Below are 16,493 nucleotides of genomic sequence, written 5' to 3'. Positions count from 1 at the left end.
TGCTGATAAATTAAAAATTTAAAAACTGCAATAAAATAATAAAAGGAACTGTTGTTCAGGTAAGTGATGCGGCCTATGGGCATCATGTTTAAATTTTAGGAATTGTCAACTTTATATTAATGTATGCTGATAAATGTAAAAAAAAATCAGAGAGTAAAACCTTATCTGGTAGATAAAAGCTTTGGTTTACCTATTAAATCTACGATATACTCCACTTTTGGTAAACCCCATATGCAATACTTTATCAAATGACGCACACTTTGTCGACCCGTACATTTCAGTTCGTGGTGTGAAACGATATTTCTATTCGATATGCAAAGTGTTTGAATACTGTTTATGCAGACATAAGGCATTAAATGTAAGCATGTTATATTAATTATGTAGATAATTTTTTGTAGAAAAAATGGAAGACGCAGTACCCATTGCGTTCCGTCTGAAAGCTAACATATTAAGGATTCATGGATGCATTATGTCCAAGACACGATGTAGCATCGATATCAATGATATCGACGATACTGTATCGATATCGAAAACTAATTTCAATATTATAAAACTGATATGATTATCTGCTCTATCTGTATAAAGCATTTTATACATTGTGAGATATCGCATCGATATCATTTCACCATCGTTAAACACCATAATTATGAAAACTTTATTTTGCATATTTTTATGTTTAGATAGTTTACAAATGAGTAATTCGTATTTCCATCGATATCGTCAATATTGACAATATCGCATCGATGTCGAATCTTATATGTACACAATTGAAGCTATGAAGTTATCTCTCATTTATGCTAGGCATTTCTTTATGTTCTATTGCTATTGGCAATATTGTATCAATATATATCATTTTATAATCTTAAAACACCTTTATTTATACGTTATTAGGCATTGCTATTGTTTTACATGTACTTTGGTGTTGATATCGACGACATCGTAACGATATTGATTTGCATGTACATTTTGTAATCAATTATATCGGACATTTAATTGTTCAATACATCTATATTTTTGTCGATATCGATATCATCCTACAATAGTTTCATAACATCATTTATATTAGATGTTATTTTGCAATAATGCTGTCTTATCTTGGTGTCGGTATCGACGATATCGTGTCAATATAAATTCGCATATATGCACAACATAATCAAGAACTATCGAAATTTGTACAGGGCTTATCTATAGGTTTGTCGATATCGTGCTGGTCTTGCAACTGAACAGTGTCTGTCGATATTGATGTCCATATTGTCACTTTGTGTGTGATATTGTCGATATCAACAAGAAAGTTGGTCTTCGACATAGATTCGCGTAAGGGTGTATTCCATCGAATTTGAGTTAGGTACCTTATGTTTCATTAAACATTAAATAATTAAATAAAAATCAATATCTCAAAGTCAAATCTGCATTTTTCATTTCCGCACAAGTGGCTGAATGTGGATATTAGGAATATGTAAATCTACGTTCATATCTTCTTCTGAACAATACTTTGACTTTCGAATGAATATTTAAAAAGAATATAGTTTTTGCTAGTTTTATTAGTATAAACCAGCGTAATATATCACCACGTGTCATAAAACATATAACATTTTTTATCAAGGAAAACATAATCAATATTTTTTCAACACACACTTTATATCATATAGACTATTTCTATTTTAATAGGTACATATCTTGATGACGAAGAGTATAGAAATAAACAGAAAGGTGAAACTGTAAAGGAACTAAGAGAGTTTTTAAGAAGAGAGAAGATAACTGATCGCCATGCTAGAAGCATTATAGTTGGATGCAGTGGTGCTGGGAAAACAACACCTCTCAAAAGATTGGCAAATGCTAATTATAATGATCTTCAGAGGATTAAGTCAACAGGTCTTGTAGATGTCCATGTGAACAAGTTCGTGTTGACAGAGGAGGGAACAATGATTCCAAGTAATTTTGTTTTTAGCAATATATGATGATATATTTTTTATGATATAATATTAAAAAAAAAGAATATCTATATATATATAGTTATAGTTATATATATATATATATATATATATATATATAAATATATATATATATATATATATATATATATATATATATATATATATATATATATATATATATATAGTTATAGTTATATATATATATATATATATATATATATATATATATATATATATATATATATATATATATATATATATATATATATATATATATATATATATATATAAACGTCCAATTATTTTCAAGACACAGAAAACACCCAGGTGATCTTATTTTATAGTCCTTCGAACGATATACTTTTCAAAATTTTGCGTTTGCTTACCATTTGCTTTCCGTATTATTTTTCATAGTGCATTTTGAGCGTTCATGGTTAACAATTGTGCGCCCTCTGTTCAAATACCATTCGCACTAACCATTCTTAAAACGCTTAGAGTTTGCTCACAGTGTGTTTAAAATGCGCTCAATTCTTCTTTCGGTAATCTGTCACGGATCAGAGTTTTTTAAATTGTCATTTGGAGAACCAAACGTGTACATGTAATGATAATCTTACTAAACGCATCAAATTTAATATTACTATGCATTTGTTATGACACTGGAATACTAGCAGGAATGTGTAAAGTATTCCAATTGATTCCTGTATAAAGAGAAGTAAACAAAACCTTAAGCGCACTATATGTTGCATTATTACACATAAACGATTATGCAAAAGTTACGCTGTATATATGTAAGAGTGTGTTTCGATATCGATATGTCATCCATAACCATGGAAACACAGACCCCAACATCATCTTTTTCATATGTTAACCCCCATTATTGTTCACCCGATGACCTTTATAATTTTATTGTTCAACCCCCCCCCCCCCCCCCATGTTTGTTCTATTTTTCAAATATGTGTAAAGCTCCGGAATCCATGGATAATCAACTGTAAGTAATAGAGTTGACCGCCAAACCTATTAAGAGGATTCTTGGAACCCCAAATGGGAGTTTTCCATGACGTACACAGTAACACCCTCTTCGTTTAATCGATAAATGATGGGGGTTTAAATATGGAACGGATAATGTTGAGGTCTGTGTTTCCATGGTTATGGATGACGTCATTGGTGTTGCTATGCTTATGAATGAGATCAGAGGCTCCTCAGAAGCTCCTAAGGAGCATATTGTAAGGTATCTGCACCAGAAACACTACTTTTACACTACTTCGGGCAATTGATTTCTTTCCATGAAATCGAAACGCATGGGAGCAAATTACTTCATCATGATTACGTTTAAACCACCAGAAACGACTTTTAAAAATCAAAAATATATAATGCAATTCAATGATCTTTCTCAACTTATCGTCAACTTTAATGTACTTTCTGAGAGGGGTTTTCCGTTTAAACTTACGTTTTAAGCCAAGTACGAGGTCCAATGAACTTTCACCATAGCTACATGAACATGCATTTAATATAACGCCATGTGTAAATAAATTTCGTAGATATAATTTAACATAAGTTTCCAAAAATTTGAAAAAAAAAAAAAATATTAATAATAAAAAAAAAATTAAAAAAATATTCCTTTATTTTCAAAAAATTATTTAAAGTTCAATCCTGCAAAAATGTGTTATGTCAACAATAAACCATAAAATGTCGAAAATAATATCTCTCTTGGGCTTTAAAGCAAATATTGTAATCTCAAATGAATTATTGTCATGTTATTTTATGTGCCAATTAATGACGAGATATATTGTTTCTTTGAGTAGTTATATATTAAAGACAGATGATCATTTTTTAAATTGACTGAAAATGTTAACGTCGCCGGATGTAACAGCGCAACGAGAGCTACAAACATTATAGATTTAACGCGAAATAAAGCCTATGCAAACTCTGAAAATGCTCCTGGGTGGAAATATGTCAAAAATTAAACTTTGGACATTAAACAGCCCAAAAAGATAAAATATCTGTTAATATTTAATTAGAATATTAAACAAAAGTAATTTGTTGGTTATAACTTTGATGAAAAATTGATGAGAGGTAGCCAAATTATCCTTGATTTTTTGGTTGACCCTCGTACATGACAATTTTTTGTAAGTTTATTGACTACCTCAATTTTAATTGACAGATAAAACGACACATTTTACAATCTCAATAGTATTTTTACATAGAATAGAAAAACTGTCAAAATGAACACTCGCTAATTGACTAAAATATCGTCAAATTTTCAACTTGTCATAATAACTACATTTACAGCATAACAATACCAAATAATCGATTCGACATATCCAATATTACTAGTTCATTACGTATGTATGGTTCGTCATGGTTATCCTGTGCACACTTAGATTACTAATTAGTACCAATCATGCTCTGCATTCGCTAACCTACCGCTGCATGGTCATATTTCATCAGTGCGAGGACAATGCTAACTCACTGTTCCATCTGGGTTCGCCCCTCCTTGTGGCATAAACTATGAGACACAAACAGTCTTCTCTACAACCCAAACAACTATATTAATTATTCTTTGTAAGCAAAGTATTCTCAACCAAAATGGGGAAGTTAAGGGTATAATGTCGGAGGTATTTGGGCTTTAGCCATCAATAATCAACAAGTGGGAAAAATAAAAAAATACTTTAACCTTATATATCAACAGGAAATGTGTATATTATAAAGATGAGAAAATAAGATATTTACCGAACTTTATTGCTTCGGATGTCTAATGGCTATATAGTGGACATGGAATGTTCTTTTAATTTCTTATCTTGTACTAGACATTTAGCAAACAAACTAAGTACATGGCAAGGATAAATCAGGAAATCTTTACACAATTGCAAAAGGTTAGGGCTGAACTGGAAATTTAGCAAACAAACTAAGTACATGTCGAGAATGATGAAGGAAACCCCTAACAACATTCAATGTCAGGAATTCTGATATTACGTTAGGACCCCTTTTGTCCGAATGTTAACATGGAACTATTTTTTAAAAGATATCCTCTTGTTAAAATATTAAACTTCCGTGATGATTTGTTGGTATTTTTAAAGGGTATTCTCAGAGGGTTGCAGCAGGGAGGGTGGTGCCTGTTCATACATGTATGGCAAGTAGACATTAATCGTTCCTTTCCAATATCAAGAAGGCATGCTGTAAAATAGAACATGAACCAAATTTTGCAAGGCATGAGTCCTTGGTTTAAATTCTGAGTTTGTGTTATGATGGGGGAGCTATGGGGCATATAAAAAGCATACACTTTTAACTAAAAACTTCAAAAATTTTAACATGCATCTTCAATAAAGCAGGTAAAGTTATCCATAAAATGAGCAAGGATACAGTTGTAGAGCAGTCCCCCCCCCAGTACCCCCCCCCCCCCGGAAAACCTGCCCTATAGTAGCCTCCCCCCCCAGGGGGATCTACTATATAGTAGTTTTTTCCCCCGTAGTAAGGTTTCTCCCTCACGTTTTTGGTTCAGTTTTTATAAAAATTATTAAAGGAAACCCAGTAAGGATTAAAATCGATGTTTGTTGACTTCAAGGTTGCATTTAAATTTGCATTCCTTTGTACAGGTTAAGTTTTGTTTTGCCGATTAATTATTTTTCTGTAGACAATTTTGAAAATTGAACATGCATATTGTGGATTACATGGAACTTAATTTAGGTTAATAATTGTAATAAGTGCAATTTGGTCGAGGCTAAACCCATGTTTTAAAGAGTCTTTGGAAGAACTGAAGGATCGATAATGCCGTAACAGTGTCGACCTTTTTTTCAGGCAAGATAGTTGATATCATTCTAAGGTATGTATCACCTAAAAGTAGATAAAAATGGCATTTATGGTTTTAATCAGAGTGGACAAGAATTATTCTTTGTTCATAACTAAGATTTGATAAGTATTATTCATTTAACATTTTGGACATACAAATGCAATTATGAGCACATGTGCAACAATCGAAATCAAATGAATCGTCATTTTTTTTTTTTTTTGTTTCTTATGAATTCACATTGAATTAAATAAACGTACATGTAGCATTGTTTTTTAAAGTGAAGGGGGGAGGGGGAGACACATTAAAAAATCTTAACAAAATAAAAATAAAACTTTCCAAAAATATTGTGAAAATCCTAATTCGTTGAGGGGTGGGGGGTGGGGGGGTGTGCTCGTAGTATACCTGTTCACTGTTCATCTCTTTATTTTTTATATGTAAATTTGAGAAAAATTTGCGCCAAAAAGTGGGGGAGGGGGCGGGCCCCCTGTCCCCCACCTATAAAGCGACGTGACTGATGAAGTTGCCTGCCGTACGACAGACCTTATGTGTTTTCCACAGTTTTTTAAACCTGAAATTTCACGTGTAAACGTATAACAACTTTTTGTAGTAGATGCTTGTGCCTTCTTTCTCTTCCAAAATAAGACAAAATAAGTCAACGTTTGACTTTGTAAAACTTTAGTTTAAAAAAAATTAAAACTTGATTACAATATTAGACATTGTATCCTATTATATCCTATTTTGAATAGATAATTCGTTTATATTTTCTGTGAAGTTTCTCAAAACCGGCGTATTTTAAAAGCTCAAATGTATTGTGACGTCTTCTTTAAAAAAATGTTCTTGTTATAACGTCATAGTCCAAAGTGCAGATATGCATCGATTATAAGAAAAAACACAGAAAGATCCGAAGTATTCCGAAATCTAAATAAAAGGTGCAAGGTCTTTCAAAAAAAGGTACAACAAAGGGTGAAATAAAGGGTGATAAAAGAGAAATGTGTTAAAGGCATTTTCTCACCACAGGGGTGAAAAACTTGCATTTTTTACTATGTATTAATGCATTTATTACCCTTTATTATGAATTATCAACATATGGCATCTCAGATATTGCAAAGTATTGCCATAAAGTGTCCGCAATAAACATGACCGGAAGGTAAAACAGGGGGTAACATCTACTATCTAGTAGGTTTTTCTTGGGGGTAATCTGAATTTAAAGAGAGGGAAATTCCACTATATAGTCAGCTTTCCATGGCAGAAAAACTGCTATATAGCAATTTTTCCAAGGTGGGGAACTCCTATATAGCCATTTTCCTGGGGGAAAGATGGCTTGAAGGAAAAGGCACGAGAATATAGTCCACTAATGCATTTTCAATAGTCCGGAATGTTAACATTAAGGTTCATATTTCCAGCCCTAATTTTTGTTCAGCAACGAAAGACTTCTTGAATGACAGCATATCAATTGTATCTCTCCTGTTTAAATATCTCGGTGTGAAGTCTTTCGTGATTCGTTTTTCCGGCAAAATGCGTCGGTATTGAAAAAAATGAAAGTAAAAGTAGTGAATTTCACAAGGGTATACATCAAACAATTTCAACTCTTGCCTTCAAATGATAATTCAATTTTGATACTTGCTTTTAAAATTGCAAATCCTCTCTCTGACATATTTCAAGTATTTTGCTTTTAAATGTCCCAATAAATGTATATAGACTCTGCAAATATAGGAACTATTTCGCTTAAAGGCACTACTTTGTTGTTCAACCGATTCTAAAAAAAGTCAGAGGGATATACCCACTATATAACACCATACCAAACTTTTAAAATTAATTATCTTTTGATCGGTACTTGTAGTGTATATTACAGTGTTACTTTGGGTACATCAACGCTCACTAAGGTTTCATTGTGTTTCATTGAAGGTTCATTGTGGTAGCATTTTTGGTTCGTTGAATCAAAAAACCTATAAAAAATAACTATTTAATTTCCATGGAAAGTGTCTTTTGAGTTTGATATAATAAGCATTACTTCCCAGATTTCTTTAAACATATTCAGCACTTTGAATTTTGGTTTCATTAGTGTTTGAGATTTTTTTAATGTGACTATCATGTTAAAATGATTTTACGCATGCAAATTTATTTCAAAATGTTTGAGAAAAAATGTTATGGCATTTTGCATGTAATTGTCGAAAACTAAGAACAATGTACTGACCGAAAAATGTTTTGGGGATATATTAATTCAAATGAGTAATCTATTTATAGAGATCAAAGCAGATTACAGTCCTTCTCTGCTTCCCTTGCCTTTTTCCTTCCGATTATTTAAAATATATTCAGATTGAAGTTCAGAATACAGAGAGTAAATTTTAGATATTTCTGGCCAATTCCTTGTATAAATTTTAATGACCCAAGCATCATAATTTTGTTGTAGTTCGAAAAGTTATTTGCATAAAGAATGATGAAAATGAGGCAGAGGGAAAACCTTTTTTATTACACCTTACACAACAAAATATGCATTCTTCACATTGATTCATTTGATATCTTTGTCAAGAGAATTTGGATATTGTTTGACTAGTACTATTTAATGATTTTAACCGTAACTTCTTATCGTGCTATTATTTTCTTATTCATTTATTAATAACTCCTCAGGATTTTTTATGTACGCCTTTATATTGAAAAAGATTAAAACAAGTTTTTGTCACACATTTTTTAACCTTATTTAAAGAAAAGATAACTGCTGTATTAGTTTTATAAGCCATATATGTTTTTGATTTTTTTTTCACTGTAAAGTATGTGATTGATCATTTGGAAATAGGAATTATACAAGATATGTGATTTGAATGGGATTTTAAAGAAGTTTCTTAAGTTTGTGGATTATATTATTTTTTTTTTAAACTTGTGAACTTAAGTACAGGTTCACGTAAGAATCAGGCAAACAGTGATAAGTCATATATTTCATATTGAGATGATAATTTACTTTGAGAACAGTATATATAAGTGTTTTCAAAAAATGATAAAATTTTTAGTGAATCGTGCATAATTGTGAAGCTGTGTTACTAAAAATAGATCCACTCTGTCACAGTTTTTAAACACAATGAAAACACTATGGTATGAAGATCTGACAGGATTTTCAGAAATTCAGTGTCAATTCATTTATTAAAAAATGTTGGTATGAAGAGAAGACAATGCCCTCTTCTTTTTTCTAATGTTAAAGATGTAGTATCCCATTGGTTTCCATGGCAACCACGACAATAATGAGCCATACAGTCTTTAAAATTAGAGAAAAACGATCACTTTTATGTCTTTTTTAAAAAAAACAACAAACATATATGACTGTGTATTATAAATAAATGAATAAAGGATATTCTGAAATATTTTTTTACATAATAAAAAGTTTTGAAAAATTAACAGACGGTTTACATAATCTAAGCAATCATGTGGGATTCCTAACAAAATTTTAAAAATCTTTATCATTTTTACATGTATCTAAGAGTAATAATATAATTATATTGCATATTCATAGTTTAATTTTAAAACAAGGATTAGACTTTGATTTCATTGATGTGTAAATGTTATTGTTTTAACCCATTACCTGTGAAAATGTGATCTTACATCATTATTGATCGGGATCGGAATACCAAATATTGTGTTTCAAATTTATACCGAATTTTCTCAGACTTCTAAAAGATACGTTCATAAAGTTATCAAAAGTTTAGTTTTCAACAATATTTAATGATGTATCACAAGTCTTAAAACAATATATAAGTATGTATATCAAAAAATAATGGAAGTAGCCAAAGTTAGCAAGGCTTACGATAACTAACAGGGAAAAGGAACAATATTAACTGTCCGACCTGCTGTATATCATCATGGTTATAGTGAGTAATATGTACAACCATTAAAAAAATTATATACAATATTGTTTGTCTCGGTGGTCAATAATACCTGAACCTACATGTACTTTTGAGGAATTCATATTATTTTTACGTAATTTGAAATGAGGTTGTTAGGGATGTTGACTTTTAAAAAAATAACACAATTCTTTTTTTAACAAAGATGTCTGCAGATTTGTTAAATACCATGTACACCATATTAAGCAATTAAAATGAATTTATCATATTATTTGGACCCTTAGGCCAGCCTTTCCAATCAAAAATAAATATATTTTATACTATTACAATGTACAGTAAAACAGGCTAGCTCATATCTGATATATATAAATTTAGAAGGTGTCAAGTTAAGTTGTACCCAACCCGACTCGCACCCAAACCAACTCGTACCCAAATATTTGAGTACGACTTCACTAGTCAACTCGTACCCACAGGAAAAATATATTTATACTAAGAAAATAAAATACAATAGTTTTCATTCATATGTTACGTTATTTAATAATGTTTTATTTAACTTTAAATTAAATTTGCCTGTTGCCTAATCCATTTGATTACTCAAAAAAATATGTTTTAATTATAAAACAATATCTAATATAGTGATTTACTTTCCATTTTCTTGCAGGAAACACACCTCTCTCGAACCATGTTGATCTTCCAAAAGTTATGAAAATGTGTGTTTCTTTTTAATTATGAGCAGCATGTTTATTTTGTGCTGACAAACTCATTGGTTGATCGGTTGAACGGAATCACATAAAGCAATTAATTTTATTTTTAATTGATGATAGTTAACCTACTCATAATCATTCTTTGATCCGTCTGCATTCAAGTACAGAACAATAGTATACTAGATTTTTATAACAAATTCTTTTAAATTTGTTATACAATTAATGTTATCGATAATATACAAAACATAACAACATACGAATAAAAGCCATTCATTTTATTTTCTTATAATAAATATTGATCTGCCCGTATTCAAGTACACTGAGATCTAGGACTAGGACTCGAGTGAACCACATAGTTTTGGGTACGACCTGATCATTTGAGTACGAGTTGGTTTTGGTGCGAGTCGGGTACGACTTGACTGTAATTCATTTAGAATATGTTTGTAGACTATATGGGGGGGGGGGGGACATATAAGCATTTTTCACTCCCTTTATATTTTTAGATATACTACAAGGTAGTATACTTAATAAAAACAACCATATGTAGAAAACACGTGTGACACCATAACAAGTACTTTATTAAACTGACTTCCAGTCATACATATAATAAACAAGTTGTACATGAATAACTGGATATACATGACACCATACATGTCAAAATGCATCACACATACTATAGATGGCTATATCAAACATCAACCAAAAGATTACATATTGATTTTTTCCCTCAATTTGGACCCTGGAAAGGCTAAAAGTTTACAATTTTTTAAAAAGAAAATCCTAAGTGAACGATTGCACACAAACAAGACATGTTTGTGAAACAATTATACCCCCTCCTTTGGAAACATCTGAGAAGAAAATGCAAATAATTGGAATTTTTTTTATTTCCAAGGTCAAAAATTGCTCAATCATACCCAAAAAATAACTTTGCCTAGATCTTATTCAGATAAATCTGTATACCAAATTTCATTTCAAAATGTGGAACCCCTGCAAAGAAAATGAATGGTAACTGTTGGTGGACTGGCCGCCTTCTTCGAAGGGGGGATAAAAATAGTGCATACATTTATATGAATGTGCAGCAGTTGGGTAAATGCTGTGTATACAAATTTATGCTATTAGAATATTCCTATATACATGTATATGTAGTCCAAAAATGTAGCTACCATCATGGTAATTACATAAATACAAAATATGAATTTCATGAAAATGCATTAATTATAGTGCATATCATGCAGTACATTTCATCAGATGGTTATATTATTTTTACTCAAAGTGATTTTGCCCCGTTGTGGGCCCTTTAACGCTGCACCGTGCACCTACTCTGACAAATTTCCCCCCATGCATAAAAAAATTTCTGGGGAAAACACTGTATGTAGTCCAAATAATGTATAGCTACCATCATGGTAATTACATAAATACAAATATTAGTAATTAAAGATGAAATCATGATATATCATGATAAGTACATAGTATTTCACTAGTTATCTTATTATATAAATATCATAGCATTCTGAGATTCTTTTTTTTATATTAGAAATTCAATTAACTTAATCATTAGTTATTGTTCTGTCTTCCTTGGTTATTAACCATGCAGCTAAATTTGTCTTTCTTAATGCTAATTACACATACTTTTTCTAGAAGTAATGAGATATAAAATTTCTTTCTTCTTTCTATACATGTAAAATGGACAATCAGTGAGAAAGGGACATACATATATGCACTTATCTTCTACATAAATTAGTTATACATGTACATCTTATTACTGTTATATATATTAACATAGTTTTTTGACATTGCAAAAATTTGAGTGTGAAGTTCAATGTTAGTTATTTCCTCATATACATGTAGTTTGTAAGCTCTTTATCTGTTGGAGTTGTTTTAGGTCCTAACATAATCAATTGTTTTAATTTCTCTGATTGCCCTGGTGCAATCAGATTAAGCACTGAGTCAACACATTCTTCGACTTTTCGCTTGTTGAAACATTCCGTAAGATATATTCTGCCTCATCAGTTCAGTTTGATGTTATGACAGGGTCTATGATTGTCAAAGTTCTGAGCCCTGAAATAGAAAGATTTAAAAACTAGAAATATTGTTACTTTTCATATGTAATGTAAAACAACATATAAATATTAATACACCAATTATGTCAATAAAGCCTAGATAAAACATTGATTCCTATTCCAGTCTGAGAAGAAAGAATCAGTAGATAGGAAAAGTTGATGGTTGGGTGGGTTGGTCTATGTTAATAAAATTGAATGTAGGGCCAATTGTGGAACCCTATTAGACGCTATTAAATCATTGTAATCTTAAATGAATTAATCAAAGATGATTTGAACTTCTGCAATGGGATCTCAACCCATGACCATTTATGATACACTGAATGGTTTGGAATAGGGAAAAACAACAGGGGATACTTGACAAACCATTACATAAATTAAATAGATCTTCAAATACCAGCAACAAATATAATTGTTAAGGGTGGGGTGTAAATTGACCAATGAATTATAAAAATATGGGATAAGAGATAACCCCCGGGCATTTGCATACCAAAGTAATCGCCACGTCTTATCATGAGCTGTATCAAAGAATTTACATGTACCCGTACATTTAGGGGTGGGGATCTCTACTGGAACACAGCAAATTACCGGTATATATTGAGGGGGTGGAAATGACCTAATCATTATTTTAACCTTTGCAATTATTTTATAAAATTGTATTATCGGTCAAATATTGTTAAAAAGAAATTTCTAAAAGAGTGAAATTGTTTTGATTATAATATACTTTTATCCACATCAATACCGACAGGTGTTCCATACCCCCAAGTTTAGTGAGGGAAAAAACCCACCTTATTTTTACCCCACAATGAAAACAGCTGTGAAAAAAACCTACAATGTGGAACTTTTCATTCAAGATTGACTGGTGTTTTGTTTCAATTGTTGATTGAGGCATGAACATATATTAGTTTCTAATACACATGTACTGTAGAGATACATCATTTTTCAATGTATCTGAAAACAAAGGGCAGTGTAAGGCTACTGCAGTACATTTATTCAAATCAAGATATGAATATAAGTTATAACAACGCACGCTTTATAATTAGACTTGTAAATGAACAGATGAAAGCATACATTCATAAAGTATGCAGTTATATTTGAGTGTCCGGATAATTGCCAAAATCAATCGCCTTGATGTTCTAAAAATAGATTCGGGGAAAACCACTATGATCACCGATACATGTAGTGAAATATGCCAATAAAACGAAAACTTCACTGCAGTTGTTAGTTAACTTATATCACTGTTTGAAAAAGCTTATTTCATTCAACATGAATAGCGTGGATATGCAATAATATACATGTACCTGTATATAATGTGATTCTTTGGGGTATGACTTCCATCGCTGTCCGCGGCTGGGTTGACAGGTTGTTTGTCGGCCATCACTAAGTTTTAAACCTTGCAGATGTCTTGTTATGTCTCTGCAACAATTACAAAAGGTCACTGGAGTTGTTTATCCTGGATCGGCTTTATACAGACTTGTGAAACTGTTTGCGTAGTGTCCCGAAACCGTGTAGTCTTCTCGAACTTCCATTTTCGCGCACTAGCGTACGTAGCAACGAGGCGCCATCTAGCGACGATATTATGAATCAACCAAGAAAGACAATCAGATTTCACTCGAATTTGCTAATTTTAACGGCAATTTAAACTCGAAACTCAAACTTTTCAATACTTTTTAAAATTGGAAATCATTGTGCTGAGTGAGTTTAGTAACTATTTATAATCAATTTTTCTCGTAAGGTTTGCTGTTTTTAGTAATTTGATATATGCTATTTTACTAAGACTTGCACGGGGTCAAAATTGAGCGCGTTGTCAATATATCGGGCCCGTATTCAAAAACGAAACGGAATATTTCAGAATAATGTGGCATATACATTCTAAACATCCCAGTTTCTTGCTGGGTAAAATTTCGTTTTATTTTGCGTCTTATCACTTATCACAAAATTTCGATATTGCCTGATTCTTACGTGAACCTGTACTTAAACACCTTAACTATTCCATGCACTGGCACTAATAAAATAGTAAGTTTGGTAGATTTAAAGTAATTGTCACGACTCAAAAGTTACAGTGACTGTAACAGACACAGGAAAATATCAGGGATGGCAATCGATTGCGGAATCACAAATCATTCTGACCCATGAACCGAATACTCGTATCGAGTACACAAATTTGTGAATATTATCATTTTTTAATTACATGTTCCTGTCTTTAATGCTACAAGAAGCACGACAGGAATATTTTTAGATATTTGACAATTATATTACTTCACATTATTTTAATTTCAAGAAAAAAATCTAAATAAACAAGCAAACCGTTGCAAAACAATTTCCCTCCTTGCAATTTAGTGGCGATTTTAACTTAGAAAGTAAAAGGTGATCAGCAAAGGTCGATTAAAGTTTGCCTTTTAAAAGTTCTAGATGTTCCGTTTAAAGTTTTTATCTTTTATGATTGTACTTACGTGTAAATGTTCTATAAAGACAGAAGCATTTGCTTTTATTTAAATGAAATAATGTCTTTGTAAATGAAAACATGTAAATTAAACCCAAAGAAAGTCGGTACAATAATTACATTATCATTGTAACGGTATTCAACAATGACTTTAATATCATTCGCTGACTAGATAAATGGTAAACAGACAGGTAGGAACAGGTTGTTTTAAAAGTCTTAGCCCCAGGGCCTTAACTGTTTCCAATTTACATGTATCTTCGATATAAATTTTTCGAAAGATATAAAATGAAATTTACAATGAAGTTGCGTTAAAATGTACTTTTTATATTTAAAACGACTAACAAATTACTGATTTTGAAACCGCTTACCATTATATCGGCTAACCGATTAGAAAGTTACAAAATATATTCAGAAATACTTTCTCAGCGAAAATGCTACTCATTTACATACTAACTCAAATGCTTTTGTTCATGTTTGTATTTATCTGAGTTTTTTGTTAAATGCGATAGTATTAACGATAAAATTCTAATTTTAGGGGAAGAAAAAGATGAAGATCAAACAACAATTAAAATTCCTTCAGAAATGATGAATAGTAAGGATATAAACCAATCAAAAGAGACTGACATCGAGAAAACTGATGTAAGCATAGGAATTAGTTATGATAAAGGTAAGATTATAAAGGACGCACTTTAATTTAGTTCTTGTAAATTGCAAGTTTTTTTTAGCTTCTTTTTTTTTTACTGTGGGTTTGGATTAAGTAAGTTTAAATGAGATTTAATTGAGATTTTAGATTCCACAAAGCAGCGCACAAAAATCCAAATGTAAAGGAACATTTTCTAACTAATCCAAGTTGATGCTTTAAACCAACAAAAACTATAAATAGTTTGAGTTAACCAATGCCTACAATTATAACACACTAAACTATGGTTATTATATTTAAATAACTTCGTAGACAGAATTATTCAGTCTCGCTACCTTACATGCGTCTTAAAACAATTATGCTCTCTCTATTTCACACACACACACACACACACACACACACACACACACACACACACACACGCACGCACGCGCACGCACGCACGCACGCACGCACGCACGCACGCGCGCGCACACACACACACACACACACATACTCGTAAAGACATGAAACTCACTACACATGACTTTTCACCAGAAAGTCACTACACTATTTTCTAGGGGTCGTGAAGAAAAAATTTGAGCAAATTTATAAAAGACTGTCTACTCTTATTAGCCTAGGGGGCTGATAATTCGTAAATTCATTATATTAAAAATTTGGGTTTTCCCCTGAACTCCACTACATCAGACCACGTGACCCACCAGTTAGACACACATGATTCTCACTACATTGTCAGGTTTGAAATACACACATGAAACTGACTACTTACATTAATTTTACTTATTTATCCCATCTTCTCATTATCAAATGATTTGATACACCATACATTCTTTGTACAGTTTCTAAAGAATTATAGCACACAAGTTTTGTGATTTAAAGTGGATTTTAAATAACGTATGTGGCAACGCACTTTGAGAAAAGTACACACTTAAAAAAAAAAACGCGTTAAACTTAGGACTAAGTTAACGCAGTTTGAAAAAAAAATTCAAAATGCGTTATGAAGGAACTTCAACATTTTTTATTATCGAAACACTTAACGCACTTTAAAAAAATATGTTAAAATAGAAAAATCTGGAATTGAATTTCTAATTCGCTGAT

General features: G+C 31.4%; 1 protein-coding gene across 1 annotated transcript in view; it reads left to right on the top strand.

Annotated features, from left to right (window-relative positions):
- Positions 1–1,437: 1,437 nt before the first annotated feature.
- The window catches only part of LOC136271863 (uncharacterized protein F44E2.8-like), a 51,203-nt gene continuing 36,147 nt past the window's right edge, over positions 1,438–16,493 (top strand). Inside the window, exons 1-3 of the mRNA XM_066072426.1 lie at positions 1,438–1,456; positions 1,669–1,932; positions 15,291–15,422. Of these exons, the coding sequence (XP_065928498.1) occupies positions 1,438–1,456; positions 1,669–1,932; positions 15,291–15,422 (415 nt within the window). The remainder of the gene's footprint in view (positions 1,457–1,668; positions 1,933–15,290; positions 15,423–16,493) is intronic.

Source organism: Magallana gigas, chromosome 9 (assembly GCF_963853765.1).
Source record: "Magallana gigas chromosome 9, xbMagGiga1.1, whole genome shotgun sequence".
NCBI lineage: Eukaryota > Metazoa > Mollusca > Bivalvia > Ostreida > Ostreidae > Magallana > Magallana gigas.
This window is presented reverse-complemented; position numbering and strand designations above follow the sequence as displayed.